Below are 13,934 nucleotides of genomic sequence, written 5' to 3'. Positions count from 1 at the left end.
GGAAACTAGCATCTCTGATAGGACAGGGGGTGAAGAATATTTGTTGGATTGAGGTTTCAGGAGGAAGCTTGAGATGAATAGTTGTCATTAGCCAAGGTAGGATTTAATTAGGCTACTATATATTCTTCCCTTTTTGAAAAATATGCTGGGAGACTTAGTAGTGACTTTATCTTGGCAGCTCTGTTTTTAACTTCTGCATCAATCCATATGCCTTAAAAATAATATTAAATGTATGATTAAAAAATATTGCTAAAGCCCAGAAGATTAGACAAAACTCACAGATGTGGTTTTTAATTTCATGTTAATAAATGTCCCTGTCCTGCCATGACTGCAGCCTGGTGATATGCTGGGTTCGAGAAGGGTGGGGGAGGACTGCAGACCACGTATTTCCCAATGTAGCAATGAAACTCTTAAGTGGGAACTGAAAGTTAATTCAGACAACAATAGTGTGTTGATACTGTTTGGAAAATAGGGAGATCACTGATAAGCTGCCTAGGTCAGCAACAAAGAAAATGAAGGATAGAGGAAATGGAAGGATGGAAGGGTCAAGTATCTGTGATACTGCCCTTAATTTAAGAATATTGTTATAGCCATGGGATCCCTGGGTGGCGCAGCAGTTTAGCACCTGCCTTTAGCCCAGGGCACGATCCTGGAGACCCGGGATCGAATCCCACGTCGGGCTCCTGGTGCATGGAGCCTGCTTCTCCCTCTGCCTGTGTCTCTGCCTCTCTCTCTCTCTCTCTCTCTCTCTCTCTCTCTCTGTGACTATCATAAATAAATTTTAAAAAAATTTAAAAAAAAGATTTAAAAAAAGAATATTGTTATAGCCATAGATAACAGGGGGCAAGCCATTGAAAAATCCCAATAGCCTCAATTTCTCATGGGGGTCTGCCTGGAAAGAGGTGTTGGGGGCACTTTGAGGAAAGTGAGAAGTCTGGGACAGCCACTAGCAAGGGGTGGCCTGGAGCATGGGGGCCATAAGCCAGGGGTGGCGTTGGTTTGTACAGCCATTGTGGTTCTGCTCTGGTAGGTCTTGTGATTCGTGGACAGAGATACTAACATGGAATATCCATGATAGGTATCAGAGGCAGGAATCAGTGACTATCTGCCTAACTGTAAAGTCACTGTGATGGTGGCAGTGATAGGGTGGACAGGACTGTGAACCAAGTGTCAGTCTTCAGAGGATGATGAGTCATGCTCCAATGAGGGTTCTTAGGTTTGCAGGGAACAGGCTTGCTTATGCTACCCTGAGAGAAGCTGGTTGTTCACTGGTATTGTAAAGAAGTCGGCAACTGACTTTGCAGTTCTTAATGTTCTTTGTGGTTTCTTCTCTGTGCGTTCACTTTTCTCACTACCAGCTCTGCTCTGTATTCTTTCTTCCTCATAACTTCTGCTTAATTGTCATTATTTTGCTCATATGTTTGCTTCTCCATAATTTGGAAATACAACCTTCTTCCACTCTATGCATTTTAGCTTCAGTTCCCCCTGTTGATGGTCTTTTTCTGGATGATCTTTTCTGAGAAATCTTGAGAATCTGACTGGACCTCCTAGTCTTCTCAAGCTTAGGACAGATTTTCAGTTAGTCATGCTCAGTCCCTATGGTTGTACTTTGGCAGTGGGACTAGGACATGAAACATGGCTGTTATAGACAACGAGGTTTGTGTTTTCAAGCATTTTCTTCAGTAAGAGGTGTGGCCAGCAAGTACTAGGAATGCCATCTCTGGTTTTGTGAATGACTGGGATGTCTGAGCCACGGAAAGGTAAAACATGATGTTCCCTAAACAAACATGGGGGAAGGGAAGTGTCTCCTAACAGTAGATGTTTATGGCCTAGAGTGGTCATGGGAAGTTAGTACAGTGCTTCTGGCCCCTGTGGTAGAGAAGCTTGACAGTATTCCACTGGATAGCTCTAACTGAAGCTAACTGTGATTTTCCCGGCACAGAGCCAGGTTTGTTATAGCAACCATAGAATTAGTAGAGAGGACTTCTCAGAACTGGTTACATTTTAGGAGAATTTATTTACAATAGAAGGAAGGATTCAAAGGGCACAGAAAGGGTTGTGAAGAAAGTCAGTAGTGGGAGAGGTTTTGGTAAGAAATTATAGTAATATAAAATTGTAGTGAATTCTTACTCTGTGTCAGGCACTGTTCTAAATGTCATGAATTATCTCACTTGATCTTCGGTGACTCAATAAGGCAGAAGATACTCTTATCATTCTATTCTGAAGATGAGGAAACTGAGATTTAGAGCTATTAAATCACTTGCGTGGTCTCAGCTAGTGAGCAGCAGAGCTGGTGTCAGGGCCCAGGTGTTCTGATTCTAGGGTCCAGGTTCTTAACCATTCTGCTGTACTGGTTCATGGTATGGTGTAAAATATGACAACAGGAATATATAATAGATGCCAGAAGAGTTTGTGTTTAGGTTCACGGTTGACAAAGGGCAAGAGATGTTAACTATCCTGCACGTTCCCAGCTTATTAGGCTAATATCCCAGTGAGGTTCTTAACTACTCTGCTGTACTGGTTCATGGTATGGCATAAAAGATGACACCAGGAATAGACAATAGATGCCAGAGGAGTTTGTGTTTAGGTTCACAGTTGATGAAGGGTAAGAGGCATTAGCCATCCTGCAGGCCCCCAGCATATTAGGCAAAAATCCCTGTGGTGACAAGGGCCTGTGGGGGCAAGTAGTCTATGTTTTGGGCAGGAGTCGGCCAGGTTAGCTCAGGACTCCAAACAAAACTTTACTGAGTCTTGCCATTCCTGGTTGGTTGATGGCCAGAGAGGCTTACTCAATGAGATTGGCAATGATAGATTGGAGGTATGGCTGGAAACTCTCTGCCCTGGCAAGGTGTGACCAGGCCCAAAGGATCTTGCCTATAGTACAGGATTTTCCCTACAGTATGATCCCAAAGACAGATTCACTTAAACTAATATAGGGACATTGGAACCAAAAAGAAATTTTTAGGTTTCCATGGGATTTATTATCTCTAAATTGGCCTGTTACTAATTAATTGTAAATTATGTGCATAGCTATATTTACAAAAGTGATTTCAGGCCAGTCATACCAGTATTTTATGTGGTATATTAGAAGAAAATATTTTTATCCAGAAAATACATAGCACACTACTAGGGACTAGTTGCACTGGCTGAATCTGACCTGTCTTTGTTTTACAATTGAATGCCACCTGATATAGGCCAGCATTACTCTATAAATAAGCTTTTACTGAGTGAATCATTAAAACATATTAATAAATTTGAAAAATAATCAGAATAAAATCACTATAGGAAAATCACAGCTACAGTAAAGATAAGATGTAATATGGGATATCTTCAGTTAAGTAATGAGGAAGAGTATTGTTTGTTCATTGATTGAGCAGATGTGTGAGGATCCCCTGTGGGGGCCAGATGCAAGGCCCTGGAGACACATGGGAATCAGTTTCTACAGGAAAGGAAGAGTTTTAACAAATGTTCACACAAATATACATGATTATAAACATTACTATAATGCAAAGCTCTAGGATTCCATAGAAGTGATGATGGATGCTTGGTCTTGTCTTTGGGATCAGAAGTTTTTCCAGAGGAATCTGAGCCAAGATTTGAAACAGGAGTAGGATTAACTAGGAAAAGAGGTGGTAGAAAGTTTTCCAGGTATGAGATGATGAGTCAAGGCCCTGAAGCTAGAAGGCACTTTTCCTGGGGACCATCATTTCCTGATAGTACCAGCACATCCCTCTGTTGTGACCTTATATCATCCATTGGAACCATTTTTCTGTCTCTTTCTTTGTGAGATTACAAGCTCTGGCAGGGGTCTTTGCTCTTCATCTTTGTGTCCCAGAATTGTCTTGCATTCCTGGGGATGCAAAGATGAATACAAACGTCATCCAACAGATATATAATTCCAGCTCAAGACTTTGGCTCTTTTATTATTTTTTTAAGATTTTATTTATTTATTCATGAGAGATAGAGAGAGAGAGAGAGAGAGGCAGAGACACAAACAGAGGGAGAAGCAGGCTCCATGCAGGGAGCCCGACGTGGGACTCGATCCTGGGACTAAACCGCTTAGCCACCCGGCTGAAGACTTTGGCTCTTTTAAAGACAGAAGTTAGGCTGGGTCATTTCTCCTATTAGGCAATAAAGCTATTAAGCTAAGAAATAGAAGAGTTTCGTTTGAATGTCTGACAACATATTAGGTGAAGTTATGACACTGTAAAACACATCATTTGCATTATAGTTCTTTATCTTAAGACTAACTTACACTTTTAAAAAGCCACTCTAAAAAAATAATAATAAAATAAAAATAAAAAGCCACTCTATAAAAACAATTCTGGTGTAAAACCTTTATAGATGGATAAAAGGGGGAAATACTAGGATTACTTTGCATTTCCTCTTGTAAAGCTAAATATTTAATAGTTCGTTATTCTATAAAAATAACAATAATAATTTGTTAATCTGCTTCAGTATCGTCTCTTAGTATGAGTTCAAACAGAAGGTATAGCTAAGCCCAATACCTATAACTCAATCTTGCTTCAGGTCCTGCTAGAGACTTATCCTAATAGTTGGCATATTTTTAGACTGTCATTTATTTTATTTTATTTTTTTTTTAATTTTTTTAAAAATTTTATTTATTTATGATAGGCACACAGTGAGAGAGAGAGAGAAGCAGAGACATAGGCAGAGGGAGAAGCAGGCTCCATGCACCGGGAGCCCGACGTGGGATTCGATCCCGGGTCTCCAGGATCGCGCCCTGGGGCCAAAGGCAGGCGCCAAACCGCTGCGCCACCCAGGGATCCCGACTGTCATTTATTTTAAAACTAACTCTAAGCATTCTTTTTTTCTACCATGGCTATGTTTTTTATTGCATAAAAGGTCTTTAAGTCTATAGATATAATTTAGAACTATAATGAAAATTCTTACTATCTCTTTTCTTTAGGCTCCATTAAATGACCCCTGTGCATGTGCCTCTTTTATGGGTTTGAAGCCTTCCACCAATAAATACCATCTTGTACGAGCAATATTGGAGTCAATAGCTTTCAGGTACCAAAACTTGCCCTAAACTCTCCCTTCCCCATATAGTATTATGATTTCATTCTATTAATTTCTGCTAAACTAAATTATGATATTTCTTAATTTTAACAGTGTCTATACCTTTAAATTCATACTGTTTATGATGTAATCTGTTCTTATTGCTAATTTCCTCAGTATCTCTTTATTTTCATGTGTTATAGTACTAGTACCACTTAGATTTGATATCTGAAAATAGATGATTTTTAAAAATATGGTTGGCCCTTGAATACAATGACTTAGAAATGAGCCATATTAATTTTTTCAATAAACACCATACAGTACTATAAATGTATATTCTCTTATGATTTTCTTAATAACATTTTCATTTCTCTAGCTTACTTTATCATAAAAATACAGTATATAATACATATAACATACAAAATATGTGTTAATTGAATGTCATCAGTAAGGCTTGCCAGCAGCAGTAGGCTATTAATTAAGTTTTAGGGAAGTCACAAATTACATGCAGATTTTTGATTTTGTGGTAGGTTAGTACCCCTAGTTCCCATGTTATTCAAGGGTCAGCTATATCTAATTTCTTAAGCATTAAGAGATTTAAAATGGACTTTTAAAGGTTTTTGCATCCTTATTGATAAAGGAGAATTCTAATTATTCTAATTAATAATGCTTCCATTATACTCAAAGATTAAATCACCATAATTATTCTTTCTGTGTGTGTCCGTGTGTTATTTTCGTTGTGGTGTAGTTGTAGTTTATTAAAATGAAGAATGTGGCTGTCATGAATATGGAACATTTGCAGTGTTTAAAATAAAAATGTCTGTGATTACAAAATGGTTATTTTTGTATTTGGTGAATTCTATTTGATGTTGTTTGTGTTATGTCATCTTAATAGCTTTCTATTTAAATGCTAGCTTTAAATTTTTATTTGTAGGAAGGATAATAGATTAAATTTATTTCTAAACAAAAAACATGCTCTCTTTTATCAAGGTGAAAGAAAAGTACAAGGATCTGAACCTCTTGCTTGTTTGAACATTTATTGTCAACTTCCAGTTAGTATATTTGTTTGTTTTCTTTTGTATATTTTTACATACCATATAAATAAAACCACAGGTTTTATTTTTCTGTTGGAAAAAGAATTATCATGATATGAATTTTCTCTAAATGATTTTCTTGATTTTTTTTGACTAGAAACAAACAGTTATATGAGTTGATGCAGAAAGAGATCCATATCCCTGTGACAAAAGTCCGGTATGTACACTTTATTTTCGATAGATTTAATTAGAAATTGGGAGTGAATGGTAACCATTATTAGTATTTTCATCATTATGATTATTCAGGATTTCAAAAAAAATTATGCTTAGTCTTTGCAGCAAAATTCTTGTTCATAGGAATTTGGAAAGAAAAGGGAAGCTAATTTTGGATTTATGGAGCATATAACAATGTATAATTTAGGAGGATCTTAATATACACATGTATATTATAAACATCTTTAAAATGTCTTTTAAAAAAAAAACTGTCTTTTTTGGGTATGTGGCTATCCTTTTGGCATGGAAGCATCAAATTTTCTTTGCTGGTGTGGCCAAATGAATTTTTCTGTTGGCTTAGTTTAGTTAGCCTATTTTGAACTAGTCTTAGGACAACAGGGCAGGTGGGAAGACTGATGTTAGGGATAAGGAAAAGTGTTTGAAGATTACCTAGTGAGAACCTTTATCTTCAGGTCAATGCTAAGTGATATAATTTTGGAATTAAATGTTGAACTTAAAATAAAATCAAGAATCTAAAAAAATATATGTGGCCCTTTAAAAAATATTAATAGTGTTCTTATGCTTTTGTTGAAGTAACTGATCTCAAATATCTTGCTCCCCACAGGGCAGATGGAGGAGTTTGCAAGAACAATTTTGTCATGCAGATGACTTCAGACCTGATTAATGCGAATATAGAGAGACCCGTCAACATAGACATGTCCTGCCTTGGTGCAGCTTCACTGGCTGGCCTTGCTATTGGTATGTGTGAATTTTATAAAAGTGAAAGCTTACAAGCTGTACTTGCTGCTAGCATTTCTCTTCCCAAATCATGGGATTATAGAGAGGATTTAGAAAATGTTGTTGTCTATTAAGCTTTATACACATATGTACATTACGCACAAAACACTCCTCTGAGTATGAGTGGGTCTGTGGATGGGTCTGGGTGGATGAGACTGGGTGCACTTCCTCCTCACTTCACTCCTTCAGTCAGAATTATGAGATGAGAAAAATGAATTTCAACTGCATTGTCTTCAGCAGAGGGAAGGACTCTGGATAAATTTTCCAAGTGGATGGGCTTTTCTTTGGCATGAGAAACCACTCCATTTTTTTATTCGTTGAAAATTTGTTGAGTACCTGCTATATGACAGTCACTACTGGGAATAAAGAGTTTTAAAAATGTAGTCCCTGCTATGAGAGTCTGTAGTTACAGTAAGACAAGTAAACCAATTATTATACTTGTGTGATAAACCCAGCAAACAGCCATAGCATTAAGTGGTGCAGGCTTCCCAGAGGAGGCTCAGTGTTGAAGGAGTTAGCAGACAGCCAGTAGAGGAGGTAAGGAGCCATAAGAAGTGAGCAGTCCAATAAAGAAAGCAACTTGTGCAAATGTCCCAGCCCATAAATGCTGATAGGTGAAGATCAAGAGGAAGGGCTGGAGAGGAACAGAGGTCCAGTTGTGGTAGACTCCTCATAAAGAGGAGTTTGAACTTAATCATGAAGACACTATAGAGAGTTTGAACTTAATCATGAAGACACTGGAGAATTTTAAGCAGGGGAGGGACATGGATAGATCTATATTTGAACAGACCCCTTTGGCAATTAGTGAGAAGATTAGTTGGAGGGTGAAGAATGGACTCGGGAAGGGCAATTAGAGTGTTCCCTAAGAAGCGGGATGCTGCCTTGTGGAACTAGGAGTATTTAATATGTTCCTCTATGGAAGGGAAGAGTGCTTGTACAAACAGGATATTTTGTAATTAGAAGTTTTAGGCTAATATTTAGCATATTAAAGTTAGAATTACAAAAAGTTTGAGATCTTAGTAAGTTCAACTTAAACTGTATTCTACTAAAAATCTGTTAACTTTGAATAAAATTAAAGCAGTCACTTTAAAAAAAAAGTCACTTTCATTTATTCATTGATTAATGTGTGATTAATTCATGTTGAAGAAAAAACTTTCCTTTATTTTTTTTTTTTAATTTTTTATTATTATTTATTTATTTATGATAGTCACAGAGAGAGAGAGAGAGGCAGAGACACAGGCAGAGGGAGAAGCAGGCTCCATGCACCGGGAGCCCGACGTGGGATTCGATCCCGGGTCTCCAGGATCGCGCCCTGGGCCAAAGGCAGGCGCCGAACCGCTGCGCCACCCAGGGATCCCAAAAACTTTCCTTTAAATAATCATTCCCATTTACAAATTCAGTTAAATTTCTTTGTATATTTCAACTGATAAAATTTTTTTTAAAGATTTTATTTATTCATGAGAGAGACAGAGAAATAGGCAGAAGGAGGGGGCTCCCCACAGAGAGCCTGCTGCAGGACTCAATCTCAGGACCCCAGGATCACGACTTGAGCCAAAGGCAGACATTCAGTCACTGAGCCACCTAGGTGCCACTCAACTGATACGAATTTAATACAGTTGACTTTCTTTTTAATAATTTCATATGCCTAACTACCTTAGAAGTATAACAAAATCTTTTCAAATACTTGAATAACTCTTGCAAAATGAATAAATTAAGCTATATTTACAGTAAATCAAATGCTCATAAACATTCTAATATTGTTTATAAGATATATCAAATTTTTCTATGCCTTTTCACCTTATAAGACTAAATATCTCAGATTCTCTTGAACATTTAAAATACTTTAACAAACACATATAGATTATTCTTAGAACATAGTAGCTTGAGCTTTATGTATTTGAGCTTTATCTATTTCATTATTTTTGTATTTAATTTCAAATCTTTCCAATACAAAGAGACGTTATTGGTGAGAGATAATATACTTTGGGGAGACTTGTCAACTATGTTAGTACTTCAGAGTAAGTGTAATATACCAGCTTAATTAATAAGACACCTAGACTATTTCAGACTACTTATGGTCATAGTTATAAATATGTTTTCTTGCTTCTTTTTATTATAAATCACATTTGTGAAGAACAATATATGCCAGAACAATATTATCATGAAGTGGAACTTAAATAACTTCTATGAAATACAATAGCTTGAAAAAGAAACTACTTGTTATATTCAGGCTCAACTTTGAATTCATCCGTATTCTAGGGAGTTGCCTCTTACTTCAAGATATATGACCAAAATCTTAATTTATCTTTGTTTTTTTTTTTTTAATTATGTAAAGGGAAAATAAACAGTTACTTACTTGTTTTCTTCATAGCAAGTCATGAAATTAAATGATGATAGGGTGAGATTGCTCTGGAAATGGTTTGATGCTGTGCCACACGGAAGTAAAGCTGATAGTTAGAAATCAAATGATTTTAAAATCCTGGTGTATTTATTCCCAGGGATAGTCAATTGAACAAAATTCAAAATCAACAAAATATTTTGAATTGTGTTTTTTTGTTGTTGTTGTTGTTGTTTTGGTTTTTTGGTTTTTTTATTTATGATAGTCACAGAGAGAGAGAGAGAGGCAGAGACACAGGCAGAGGGAGAAGCAGGCTCCATGCACCGGGAGCCCGATGCGGGACTCGATCCCGGATCTCCAGGATTGCGCCCTGGGCCAAAGGCAGGCGCCGAACCACTGCGCCACCCAGGGATCCCCTGAATTGTGTTTTAAAACAATAGTTGTTTCCCTGTGCACCAGTTTGCATAGGTTTGTGGATAAACTTTATGGACTCCTTATTTGCCTTAAAATTTGAGAGTAATTTTTTCCACCTATAGGGTTTTGGACTGACAAGGAGGAACTAAAGAAACTGAGGCAAAGCGAAGTGGTTTTCGAGCCACAGAAGAAATGGCAAGAATATGAAATGAGCATGGAAAACTGGGTCAAAGCAGTGAAACGCTCCATGAATTGGTATAACAAGATGTAGCACTAACAGGAATGACGGAAACCATATATGGCTGGTTGATGGGACATGCTGATGGGACACAGCTCAGGGATAATAACCAATACGACGATGACTAAGAAGATTTCAGATGAGCTTTGCAACCTGAGAGAAAAAAACATTGCTCTTTTGAATACAAAACAAAACAAAAAATCCCTAATTTTTAAATCTAAAGCCTGGTAAGATTATAAGGCAACAGTACCTCAAAACTTTATATCTTCTGTTTTGTAGCAGATTCCAAAGGACATTAACCATTTCTAGCCATATTTTGACAGCCATGGGTCCTCCTCCGTTTTATACTGGGTCAATGATACATACGAACATAACCGTTGACTCTCTTGAGTTAATAATTCTAGGTCAATCACCATTCATGTTTTGTTCCAAAATTAAGTGACAGGTGTTCCTTACCTCTTTAAAATTAAATGGGCTATATGAAGTTCATATAGCTAGAAAGAAAGAATAACTGAGGAAATGTGGAATTTGGAAACATTAATATATTTAAAGCCATAATTGCTCAATACTGTATCCAAATATGAGCTCGATGTGCCCCTCTCAGATAGGGTTATGTTAGTTCTTTCCTTTATTGGGTTTAAAGACACTGCCTTAATTTTTCCTTCTTTAACCAAATTCTGAGCATTCTTTATGTATTGAAAAATAACTTTAGTCAGTGAAACTACAAAGGGTAATGATTCAAAAGGAACAAAAAAATAATTTCTTCCTCAAATAGGATTTCTTTAAAAAATTTCTGGCGAAAGTATAACATCCCATTTTTTACACAATGTTGGTACTGAATATAAATCTGCTTTTTTCTTCCTGTTCTTTATCTTTGTTGTTGAGATACTTGCATAAATGTCTTTTGCTTTTATTAAGTGCCTAATCGAAGAGCTTAATTTGAAGAAAGTGCCCTAATACATTGGTGATGTAAGATTTGCCTTCGTTGTGGGTATTTTACTTATCCAGGTGTCTTTTATTTTTGTTCAGTCTACTCATATCTGTGAGATAGGAGCAGTGGGTAATGGAGATGTATTTTTTTTTTTTTTTGTATTTATTTATGATAGTCACACACAGAGAGAGAGAGAGAGGCAGAGACACAGGCAGAGGGAGAAGCAGGCTCCATGCACTGGGAGCCCGACGTGGGATTCGATCCCGGGTCTCCAGGATCGCGCCCTGGGCCAAAGGCAGGCGCTAAACCGCTGCGCCACCCAGGGATCCCAATGGAGATGTATTTATACAAGTGATTACCCTCCAGCGATTATTGGGCCAGAATTCCACGGAGAGGTACAGGGACAGTTCCACATTCTCAGACTGTCTTGATAGAAACAAATGTGAAAGAATCAGAGCAGCAAGTAGCTTCGGGCCCAGTAGAAAATTGTCCTGTGGCAGGAGACTACCCTCCAACTTGTTCTCATGTTATTTGCCCCTCCTACCATTTAGGCATGTAGCAATAATGAATTTATTCCCCTCTTTATCAGGCTTTATCACATAAAGACCTACTATTATAGAGCTAGCTGTTAAATACTAACGTAACATAAAAAGTGACTATTACAGGGAATTTTGTTGTTGCCATCATATATGTCCATTTCAGTGACAGTATGATAGGACTAGGGGTCACACACTCCATTTCTGCAAATTACATTTCAGTGAACTTTGTCTTCTTGAAGTATTAAAATTTGTAGTGGAATCATTACAGCCAATATATAGTATCATTAGCTCCATTCATTAAGATTTGGAAATATTTTTGTTAAGTGGAGGTGTTTTGTTTACTGTAACAAATCAGACTCCATTATGTAGATGATACTCTTCTTTTTATTTTCATTTTTTTATGTCCCTTTTACAAAGCTTAGTGACTGATTATAGGCCCTTTTATCAAAATCCGATCACTTGCAAGCTGCTCCGTTGTTTTTTATATCTGTTTCTCACAGATTCTACTTCTCAGTGGGTATGATTTCATAGGAAAGAATTGTCTTTTTGTGTTAGGATATACTGAATTGTAATATTATTAATACTTAAAACTTTGTTAGCTCATTTCCTTTTCACATTCTTCTTTCTCATCATAAAACCACAAGATGAAGGATAAATAAGTACCTTTTAGATAATCAGAAAAAGTAACTGTGAACAGGTCTCATCGGAATTATCTCTTCAAAAATCAGTGGCTAATTTTTTCTTCTATTAGTCTAGAATTAATCTTTTATTTTTACTACTTCTGGCTGGGTTTTTTTTTTGTTTTGTTTTGTTTTGTTTTTTAATTTTTTTTTAAAATTTAATTATGATAGTCACACAGAGAGAGAGAGAGGCAGAGACATAGGCAGAGGGAGAAGCAGGCTCCATGCACCGGGAGCCTGATGTGGGATTCGATCTTGGGTCTCCAGGATTGCGCCCTGGGCCAAAGGCAGGCGCCAAACCGCTGCGCCACCCAGGGATCCCAACTTCTGGCTGTTTTTTAGTGACACAGTTTAGTAAATCTTTTGCCAGATTTGACCTAGATCAGAAATGTGACCACATTTGCTTTCATGGTTGTAGAGACAGTTGATACTCAAAATCAGTTGAGCAAAAAAATTATCCTTTCTTTCCATCTTCCAAGTTTATTTTCATTTATACGCTAATATTTGCAGTTTAAAAAAATCATTCTAAGATTTCTCAGCATGTTTTATTTTCCCATTATGGATCAATCAGATATCTTTAGGAGGCCTGTAGCTACCTTATCAAGGAGGAGAATGTTTCTGTACAGTCCTTTTTAAAATGATACTAATTGCTTTCATACCTAGACTTACTGATTTTTCTTTTTTTTTTTTTTTTATGCCACCATAAGATGGTTTCTCAGTCTCAGTATGATTGATGTTTGGGACAAGTAATGCTTTGTCTTGGGATGTTGTATTACGCATTACAGGCTATTTGGCTTATACTGCAGGAGGCAGTATCACCCCCAGTTGAGAACCAGTAATATAGACTATTAGAAGAAAATTGAAGACTCAGCAAATGTAGTGTGTCTATCATGCTTCTTTTCTCTCTGCCTCATTTTACCTTAGGATATGGTTGTTAGAAAAAAGAGATGGTTGTATCTTAAATAGGGTTTCTATTTTACTGGTTAATAAGGCAAGAAAAAAAATCTTATGTTGTAATTGTCTTCTGCTGTTTTTTACCCACTCACTGCCGTCCCCATGCCTGCCTGTATCCTCTGTGGTCTTAATGAGTGGGCTTATGACTTCAGTATAGTATTAATGTAGTCTGCAAAGCATCTCGATCTGCCTTTTTGCTTCCTTTTCATCTCTGAACAAAAGAGATGATCACTCTCTTTTACCTGGTTCTGTGCAAGATTCCCATCAAACTGGAAGTTCCCCAAAAACAGAAACCATGTCTACTTCCACAGAACTCAACTCTGTGCCTTCCTATTGGTGGGATGAATTTTTACTTTATAAGTGTAACTTTTTTTGCATATATACTTCATCCTTGATTTACATACATTTGTTAATAGGGAGCAGCATATATTTGTTGAGAGTAAAATATCTTTTGTTGGATTAAAAAGGACAACAGTTGACCCTTGAACAACATGGATGTGAACTGTGCAGGTCCGCTTACGTGCAGATTTTTTCCATAAATGTATGTACCATACTGTAAATGTATTTTCCTTTTGATTTTCTTAATAACATTTTCTTTTCTCTAGCTTACTTTATTTTCAGAACACAGTGTATAATGCAGATAACATACAAACTATGTGTTAATCAACTGTTCATACTATCAGTAAAGATTCTGGTCCCAGTAGGCTATTAATAGTTAAGTTTTTGGGGAGTCAAAAATTATACACAGGTCTTTGTGCAGGGGATTAGCACGC

At 37.0% G+C, this 13,934-nt stretch overlaps 1 protein-coding gene across 2 annotated transcripts in view; it reads left to right on the top strand.

Moving 5' to 3' along the window:
- The window catches only part of GK5 (glycerol kinase 5), a 69,336-nt gene extending 58,306 nt beyond the window's left edge, over nucleotides 1–11,030 (top strand). For both annotated transcript variants that reach the window (XM_041733808.1, XM_041733809.1), the window contains 4 exons: nucleotides 4,931–5,034; nucleotides 6,214–6,273; nucleotides 6,895–7,028; nucleotides 9,942–11,030. In XM_041733808.1, coding sequence (XP_041589742.1) covers nucleotides 4,931–5,034; nucleotides 6,214–6,273; nucleotides 6,895–7,028; nucleotides 9,942–10,090 — 447 coding nt within the window. In that variant the 3' untranslated portion in view covers nucleotides 10,091–11,030. The remainder of the gene's footprint in view (nucleotides 1–4,930; nucleotides 5,035–6,213; nucleotides 6,274–6,894; nucleotides 7,029–9,941) is intronic.
- Nucleotides 11,031–13,934: the final 2,904 nt, after the last annotated feature.

Source organism: Vulpes lagopus, chromosome 19 (assembly GCF_018345385.1).
Source record: "Vulpes lagopus strain Blue_001 chromosome 19, ASM1834538v1, whole genome shotgun sequence".
Lineage (NCBI taxonomy): Eukaryota > Metazoa > Chordata > Mammalia > Carnivora > Canidae > Vulpes > Vulpes lagopus.
Note: the sequence above shows the minus strand (reverse complement) of the source record. Positions and strands in the feature narration are given on the sequence as shown.